The following is a 9,204-nucleotide window of genomic DNA, read 5'->3' on the forward strand; positions in this document are numbered from 1 at the left end:
CATGGTAGCACGGAATCACCCTAAGTGATCCTCATTGGAGGCGATGGCACTGGGCAGTACTTAACTGGCACTTCTCCCTAGGCTGAAGCAATTATGTTCTAATAAGTTTAGCTCCAAACCCCCTTGTATGCATACCAAGTCCAATTCCAGCTATGCATCTTACTAAGTAAAAGTTTAAACTGGGTTTGTGCAGCTAAGGCCAATTAGTGAGCTTCCTAAATGATGCTACAGGTAGCAATGGCTTTTTTTGTTTTAAATAGAATCCCAGCCTGGTTTGGGTTGAAAGGGACCTTAAAACTCATTCAGTTCCAACCTCTGACACATGCATGGACACCTTCCATTAGAGAAGGTTGCCCCAAGCTCCTGTGTCCAACCTGGCCTTGAACACTGCCAGGGATGGGGCAGCCACAGCTTCTCTGGGCACCCTGTGCCTGCACCTCGGCACCCTCACATGGAAGAACTTCTTAAGGTCTCATCTCACTCTCCCCTCTTTCTTAATATTCATTGCAGAAGTCAGATTTTTAAGCGGCTTGCCTGTGAATAGCATGAAAATAACTGAAAATAACATTGGGCTAAAACTTTGCCATATATATTCAAAATCTCCCAATCTCCATACAAAAAGCTTAAAAACTACTATACAAATAAAAGCCTGAATAAAAATACCCAATAAGTATTTATTCCCAGTACAAGTTTATCAGGTACAGCTATAAGTGTGTGTTCTGCTGACTGCCTTCAAAGTTCAACAAGCAAATGCTAACAGTTGCACCCATCAGTACGTTTCAACAGTCAAAACCTGTTTTGTGTATGGAAACACATCTGTAACACAACTTATACAAGCAAGAGCAAGTTAGCAAACCAGAAGAGCACAGCACGGCAGCATCACTGCTCAACAACGCTCTGTCAGTAACAGGCAAATGTAGGGTTTTCTTTTCAAACTTGTAGGAGGAACGCAAATCTAGAAGCCTGGCATACTCTGTTAAGAACAAACAGTAAATAAACAGACCAATCCTTCTGTTACTACATACAGAAATAACTATTTACAGTATTTACAGCTTTCACAAATTCTGGACTTCTTGCATTGTTTTGCAGGAATTCATATTCTTCAGGATAAAAAAATAGTTACACAACAGTTCAGAACACAAACAGCTCCCGAATAAAGACAGGTAACTAATTCTGTAAGGCACTAGAGTGCCTTAAAAGGAAATAAACCCACTCATTTCACCTAAACATCCCATTATTTGTGAGTCTATATTGCAAACTGCACATTTTATGATGTCTTACACAAGTTGGATAATGCTCATTTTCACAGTTTCCCCGATTTAAGTCATAAAACAAGTGAGCCAGTCATAACAGCTTTTGCACTCAGGATGCTGTTGTCTCTGTGATGTATATTAAGATCAGAGTTACAAGTTCCCCCCATGTGATGTATATTAAGATCAGAGTTACAAGTTCCCCCCATGTTTTGTCAGCTACAAGCAAGTGCACTCCCAGGTATATAGCTATTTTTTTTACTCAGCTTAAAACAGAAATGTACCAGTTTGAAACAAATCTTTTGAAACTCAGATTTACTCTCGAGTTCCCAAGTTAACATGGACAGTTTTAACTTGCAGTCTTGAAAACTGTTTTAAAGCGGCTGAATGCTTTAAACCACAAATTTCAAGCAAGACAGACAAAAATTTCCAGAATTAATAATTTAAGGCAATACTTAATATGAAACGACAGTAAAAATCTGCATGAGAGGAAGACGGTAATTGTGTTTACAGCTGTTCTTTTAGGTTGAAAATAACCAAAGCACCTATTCTGTATAACAGTACTGAAGAGAAAAATTGAAGGCTTCACAGTAATACACACTTTCAGTGCCACTTCTTTACTCCAATGTGTCCTGAAAAGACAGCAGGAATTCAAAACTTGCAGAATGAATACAGGAAAAATATCCCAGACTTCATAGCAACAGAATTAACAGTTAAAGCAAACAGAAATGCTGCAACTGACCTATTTCTTACAACTTCAAGACTTCAAAAGAAAAAGAATCCGTTTGAAGTCTTTCACATGCATGTGACAGGAATTGTTGGCAGAGGTGCTCCGAATCATTCAGCATGCCGTACACATAAATCGATGCAAAATAACTATAACCACAGTCTGGGAAGCTCAAGACAAAAGGAAACCTGATGAGATTATTTAGTTCTTTCATAACAGAGAAGGTAACGCTACCTTTCGAATGGATTGAGATGACACACTCAGGAGCTGTATTTGCTACTTTCACAAACATCAGAAATTACTGTCAATTCCTCCTAGCCTCTTACAACAAAGAGTAGGTAACTTTCAGAATTCTATCTACATGCACAAGCATCTTCTCCAAAAGAGGGAAGATGCTATTGTAAAAACAGATCTTTTCAAGTTGAAAAACTACATGTTTGGTCTGAATTGTCCATTAAGAGAATTTTGTGTTCAATTAGTAGAGTTTCAGCATTATATACGAGAAGCCTGAAGTGGCAGCATAGCTGCATGTAAGGCATTTTAGGAATGATTCCAATGCAACTCACTGCCTTTAGCATTTTATTAGGTTCAACTAACACCAGCAACCTCTAACATTTTAAGATTGTTTACTACTAAACCTAAAGTCACTGAGACCAACCCTCAAACACTGATGATAGACCCTCCATAAATGACAGGCGCAAGACGAAGAGCAAGTGTTCCCCATGCAGGACAACGGCTGTCCATACAGCTGACTTCAACCCGTCCCATGAGAGAGGTCACTTCCTCAGCCAGTCCTCACTAACTGGCCCAGTCCTGAAAGCGGAAGCAGTCACTGGCAATCTTCCACACTGTGTTGGTAGGAGTGGCCTGTGCTGTCAGCAAGAAGTTCTGGTTGAAGTAGCGCTGCTTGTCACCGTCAAATTTTACTGTCCCGCTTGTCACCACGAGGACTGTCGTCTGCCCTTGCGTAGCTTGCTCTTCCCAAGGAGAAAAAGTATTAAGAAAACAACTCAAAGACTACCAGGTAAAGAAGTAGGAAATGTACACGGTAGTTATATTAGTTGTCAGCTAACACCTGGTTACACGTTTACAGAAAGTACAGTTTTGTTGCATCATTTCTGCACAGACACAGGTGTATTTGTTGGCCAGCTCTGCTTTTTAATGGCTTTTCCATTTTCATCTCATGTTCATTTTAGAGCACTGTAACAACCACCTGAGTTTTTGCTTAGAACACATACTCACATATACACACACATGTATATTTAGGAAGCTGCATACACTTTTGTCCCTGCTTACATTGTCCTTACTTACATTCCCAAAATGTCCATTAGAAATAATTCATTAACTTCTTAATTATGTAAGCCTTCCTATAGCAGTCGTTAATGAGAAATCTAAAGAACTTGACATCTATTCTAGATGTGAAGAAATCAAAGTACATACAGGTAAACAATCTGTTCCACATTATACTGCAGGTCAGCATTAGAGGCTACAGCAGAGGTCTCAACTCTTAGACACTGTCAAGTACAACACAACCTTATACGCCAGACTTTTTCAATACACGAAAAGACATCATATATGAATATGAACTTCACAGAAAAGTCCTTAAAATATTTTCCCAGATATGAGAAAAAGTGTGGATTTGCTGCATCTCTCGATTTGTGTTTTATTTATGCACAACTTCACATTTCAACCCTCAGCATTTTTTCTCAGCTTGTTCCAAAAGAAAGATTAAACACTATCATAATTGCAGTTCAGTTTCAACAGTTACAAAAAGACTGACAAATAAATGAGTGAAGCGGAATACAAGCTTACCATGAACGGGCTGGCAGTCCAACACGTTAACCTGGAACTCACTAGATGGCAACATCTCAAAGAACTTACTCAGTTCTTCTTGCCCGGACACTGCATTACCGTTCCAAATTAACGTGGCTTTGTCCAAATAAAGTCTTGTTAAAGCCTGAAAATACATATTTGGGGAAAATGTGTAAACACGTAGAATGGACAACATACAAACCAATATTCTTTGAATAAGGAATGTTGTGAATTATTGACTTCTTCTATTATTCTGATAGATAAAATGCCCTCCTGAAATAAAGGCTCCTCAAGACCCCCAGAAACAGAAGTAATAACTGCTAATAAAAGTAGTTTGGGAAAAAATTAAGCTGAATCTTGACAACAGAGACAAATAAAGCGAGTTTTATCTGCCTGTGTTGACCAAACCCTGTACCTGTAAAACACAGCTGGACACAAACTGAACTATTATCATTAAGAAGTCAAAGGCACTTTCTAAAAGGGTACTTTTTACAGTGCGCTGCTCAGTAACACAAAATCCTCTGTGGGGCAGTTTAGAGGTCTCAACTCAGCCAATAGGATACACAGTAACCACCTTCTGGGTGCTTTCAAGTGTAATGGTAGTTCGAAAAGCAAGAAAAGATGCACAAGACGGTCCTAACTACTATCACAATAGATACATACCCTTCTTCTTTTATCCATTGTCTCATAATAAATGTTGACAAATTCATCTGCAGCTCTGCAAGCTTGATCCACGTAGGTTTTGAAATCCTAGAGAGAAGAAATCATACCAAATTACTTAGGCAACTTTTTGCAACCTGGCTGTCTAGGTGATTTTTCCAGCAGGTCACCTTGGTTGGTCTTTTCCATCCTCACTGAAAAACTGTATCAAATAATGTTGAAATTGATCCCAAACTCCATTTCTACTTTCAGGAGGTATCACCTTTTAGCCAGGTGACAGCTTTAGGATTCATTTTGAATACTGATATATTGATTGTATTTAAATTGCAAATATTTACACTACAAAATGGGCTACAGCTGGCTGTAAGTTGTGTGAACGTGCAAGTATTCAGTGGAAATATTTGCTGCTGTGACGCTGCTCTGAAATAAAGTTAGGGAACAAGATTTATTCAAGATATTTCTGAAAATCAGCAAGAACCCCATCACACTGTGATAGTCTCACACTCCACAGTCTCATTTTTTAAAACACCTTTGTATACACATATGTAAAATGTGTGTATATGTATTATATATGTGGATATATAGACAGAAAAATTAGATGGAGAGAGAACATGCACACACACTGGATGTATTCCAGTATCAGTCACTCTAGAGCTATATCCACAGATAAAAACCTAACAATTCTCACGTCTCTCTACTTTTATTCGTCCACAAGTAACAGCCTTTGTTGCTACTGTGATCTCATTCAGTTATTGTTTTCAGTTTGTTTGGCTGTTTGGTCCTCAATTTCTCACAGAGCCTGAACTCTGGCATCCTGGAAAGTTGTGATTCGCAATTTCCTGCCCATATATCTATAAACCTGTGTTGGTTCTGTTACGATATTCTGTTTAAAATACAATCATTTATCATTATTCTATTTCAGCATTATATTCTCAGTATTTACAACTTACAAGGCTATCAAATAATATCTGCTCACTCCACAAAACCAAATACTCTCATGTTACTATATACTTTTCTTTTGATCTCCTATAAGGGCACGAGCCTGCTCTTCATCTTCCTATCTTTGCCAGCAACTTCAGAAGCCACAGGGCATTTCCAAACATCTACAGCAAACTCATCTTAAAGATGATGTATTCCAGCAAGTGCCAAGAGAAACTCTTTGGCACCGTAAGACAGAGTATTAGACCTCCCACTAAAGGAACAGTGATTATAACTCAGCCTGTTAATGTTATTTAAAGTAGATAGTTGTTACTCTCAATCAGCACACCCTTGCGCAGATACACTTTCTAACCAGCAGCCAAACATTGCCATTTAGCTGCCAAACAGCCAGAACTGAAAGAGTGTGAGGAAGAGCATTAAGGAAACGCCAGGAGACTGCAATGAGCTGTTAGGGTACCTTCAGTGGGTGTCAAATGGGAAACACGCTTTGGCAGTTTTGATACTCCAGACAAGTTCTTTACCACCATAGCCTGGAATACGTTCTTAAGTTCTGAGAACAATTTAGGTTGGAAGAAGCTTCAGGAGGTCCAAATCCCTGCTCAAAGCAGAGACGACTGCAAAGCCTGAGACAACTTCAGAGCCAGACCTGACTGCTCAGTGTCCTGCTCTGAACATCTCAGAGGACGGAGCTTTCAATTTCTCCGGCTCCTGTTCCAGTGTCTAACCACCTCCCTCGGGAATCTTTCTTCCTAATATTTAATAGAAAGGCATAATTAAAAACAACCCATCCAACAAAACCCCTCCCCCTGAAGGCTGAGGACAACCCCAAGAAACCAGCCAATCCACACAGCCTCTGCCGATCGTGTCTGTAACACGCACCGCACCAACCACCGTCCGGCCCCGGCCCCCGCACGAGGCCGAAGGCACACGGAACCGGGCCTGTCCGCGGGACCAGCCGCAAGGAGCCGCGCACACCGCTGCACCGAGGCGCTTCCCTCCCCACCCTCTTCCACCGGCGGCCCTGCCCGCGGTATCAGGCTCCTCCCCCGAACCGCAGCAACCGCTGCCCGCGGCCCTGCGCGGAGACCCTGCGCGCCAGCGCGGGCGAGGCCGCGGCCGCAGACGAAGCTCCCCCCCGGCCGAGCCCGGCGCCACGGACTCACCACGGAGGCGGCCATGGGCAGGCGACGCGCGGCGCGGAGAGACGACGCCGGATGTGCGCCGCCGTCGGGCCCGCCGCTTCCGGAGCACGCGTGACCCGCGGAAGCCGTTCCGAGCGCCGGGCGGTGCCGGCGGCGGGTTACGGCGCTTGTACAGGGGGTGCTGGAGGCGCCGTGCAGGCCCGGCGGTACCTCGGGCACCACAGCACAGCAGCACTGGATGGTTCTGCTGTGGTGACAGTCGGTTATAGTTCATGTGGTGATCACAGCATCACAGACTGCTCTGGGCTGAAGGGACCTTAAAGCTCATCCAGTTCCAACCCCTGCCACGGGCAGGGACACCTTCCACTAGAGCAGCTTGCTCCAAGCCCCTGTGTCCAACCTGGCCTTGAACACTGCCAGGGATGGGGCAGCCACAGCTTCTCAGGGCACCCTGTGCCAGCGCCTCAGCACCCTCACAGGGAAGAGCTTCTGCCTAAGAGCTCATCTCAGTCTCCCCTCTGGCAGGTTAAAGCCATTCCCGTTGTCCTGACCCTACAGGCCCTTGTCCCAAGCCCCTCTCCAGGTTTCCTGCAGCCCCTTTAGGCACTGGAGCTGCTCTCAGGTCTCCCCTTCAGGAGCCTTCTCTTCTCCAGGTTAAACCAGCCCAGCTCTCTCAGCCTGGCTCCAGAGCAGAGCTGCTCCAGCCCTCGCAGCATCTCCGCGGCCTCCTCTGGAGCCGCTCCAACAGCTCCACTTCCTGCTTGTGTTTGGGGCCCCAGAGCTGAACACAGGACTGCAGGGGGGTCTCACCAGAGCAGAGAACCCCCTTCCTCCACCTGCTGGCCATGCTCCTTTCAATGCAGCCCAGGATCTCCCTACATTTTGTAACAGTAGTATTAATGTCATGAAGCAGCATTGACCTTGTCTGGGAGAAGCACAAGGCCATCGGATGGCTCCTCTGCAGTGCATTCCAGCTCTACCAAAGAGGTAATATTTTTACTAATAAAACCCCATGAGTTTGAGTACTTCATCACCTTCCAGAGCTGTGAAAATGTTCAAGTCTCACGTGCTTTGCTACAAGTGGTTAATGGTTTTTAAGCAATCTGTATGTTATTTATGAATGCAAACAAGGATAAAGATTCCTTACACACCCTGGCCAATAACCACAGTAGAAAAGGACACATGTTGGTTACTTGACAGTGCAACTTGCCATCACAGACAACATGGTCAGGTATTGTACCCTATGCTGGAGGAATGTGGATATAAAAATAGGCAGAAGCTCCCTAATATCCCTGCCGGATGTGCCAGTGGGGTGGAATGCATCCAGGGCCGTGTTCGCACTGCGCGGAGGGAGCAAGGTGAGGGCATGAAGGAAACTTGCGCTGTTTTCCTGGAACAAGCTGGGTTGTAAGGCTGGCTGCTTAAATCTTCATCATGCAGTGAACAGCAGGAACGAATCCAAAGAGACTCAAGAGGTCTGCAATTAATTACTAAAGATGATGTGGAGCTGTCTGGGAAGAAATCCTATACTGGAGGGGATAAACACTCTGGGAATGGAAAGGTGCATCTGTGAGAGGGGAAGACTGAGTTCGGGTGAGGGCATCTGAGGCTGTGCCCTTTGGGATACCAGATCCTGTCCAGCGGCGTCAGCTGTACACTCATTTGTCACTGCTGTGTAGGAGTTGTATCACTATCAAACAGTGTATCCTGCTGAATTCACAGCTGCTCAATGAACATTGCTTAATACCAAAGTTCAGACGTCCTCCCCTTAGACATCTCAATTTACTGAAGTCATCGCCATATTATCTATTTGCCTCAAATTATTAACAGTACTTCCTAAAACTTTTCTCATATAATCATCAATTTCCAAATAAAACAAAAAAGCAAGACACTGAAACCCTATACGATTCGTTCAAGGTCACAAAGGGAGACAATTGCAGAACTGAAAACTGCAATTCTAATCTTTCACTTTCATCATATAAACATCTTTACCCCATTCTCAGGTCTAGCAGTGTAAAATTAAACCAGAATTACTCCCATTTGATACATCCATTCTCTATTTCATGTTTATTTTCATCCTGATGATGATGAGGTCTAAACTTCTTGGGAAAAAGAGATTATAAAAAAGGAAGGAAAAAAGAAAGAAACCCACCCCACCCCCGTGATTAATTTAAAAAATGAGCAGCAAGCATAATGTTTACAGGTGGGGTGCAAACTGCTTAAAGACATTAGAAATATGGGCTATGCAGAACAAATGTGTACCACATAGCAGATATGCTTTATAGAAGACCAAATGATTAATAAGAGCAGAGAAGAAGTACAGAAACACTCTCCAAAAAATTGTTTCCAAATGGAGGAAAAAAACCAAACCATAAAGTTTGGCTAGGAAGATTTAAAAAGAAAGTAAAGCAAATCAAACCTAGTCCTGAGAAACATTTTACTAAGGCAGAAACACTATGAATGAAATCCTTTTTCAAAGGCATCAAAAGCAAGAAACTGTGCCAGAAAATCTGTAAAGCCAACAAGTGATCAGTGTGCACCAGAAGACAAGGCTGTAGTAGAAAGCTAAACAAACCCTTCATGTCTTTGATCACCATGAAGGAGCTCACAACATATCTTATGTAGAGTCTTTCTTCAAAGGGAATGAAATGCAGGATCTGTCATGAAATAGAAT

The 9,204-nt window shown here is 43.0% G+C and overlaps 1 protein-coding gene across 1 annotated transcript; it reads right to left on the reverse strand.

Annotated features, from left to right (window-relative positions):
• Nucleotides 1-1,846: 1,846 nt before the first annotated feature.
• On the reverse strand, nucleotides 1,847-6,627 carry NXT2 (nuclear transport factor 2 like export factor 2). The gene is made up of 4 exons (XM_057399464.1): nucleotides 6,552-6,627; nucleotides 4,453-4,539; nucleotides 3,790-3,934; nucleotides 1,847-2,954 (listed from the first exon to the last, which is right to left on the reverse strand). Exons 1-4 carry the CDS (start codon nucleotides 6,564-6,566, stop codon nucleotides 2,776-2,778), a joined length of 426 nt encoding a protein of 141 aa, XP_057255447.1. The 5' UTR covers nucleotides 6,567-6,627; the 3' UTR covers nucleotides 1,847-2,775.
• Nucleotides 6,628-9,204: the final 2,577 nt, after the last annotated feature.

This window comes from Pezoporus wallicus, unplaced genomic scaffold, assembly GCF_028554395.1.
Source record: "Pezoporus wallicus isolate ANWC-B61680 ecotype Strahan unplaced genomic scaffold, APGP_CSIRO_Pwel_v1 contig_13659, whole genome shotgun sequence".
NCBI classification, from domain to species: domain Eukaryota; kingdom Metazoa; phylum Chordata; class Aves; order Psittaciformes; family Psittacidae; genus Pezoporus; species Pezoporus wallicus.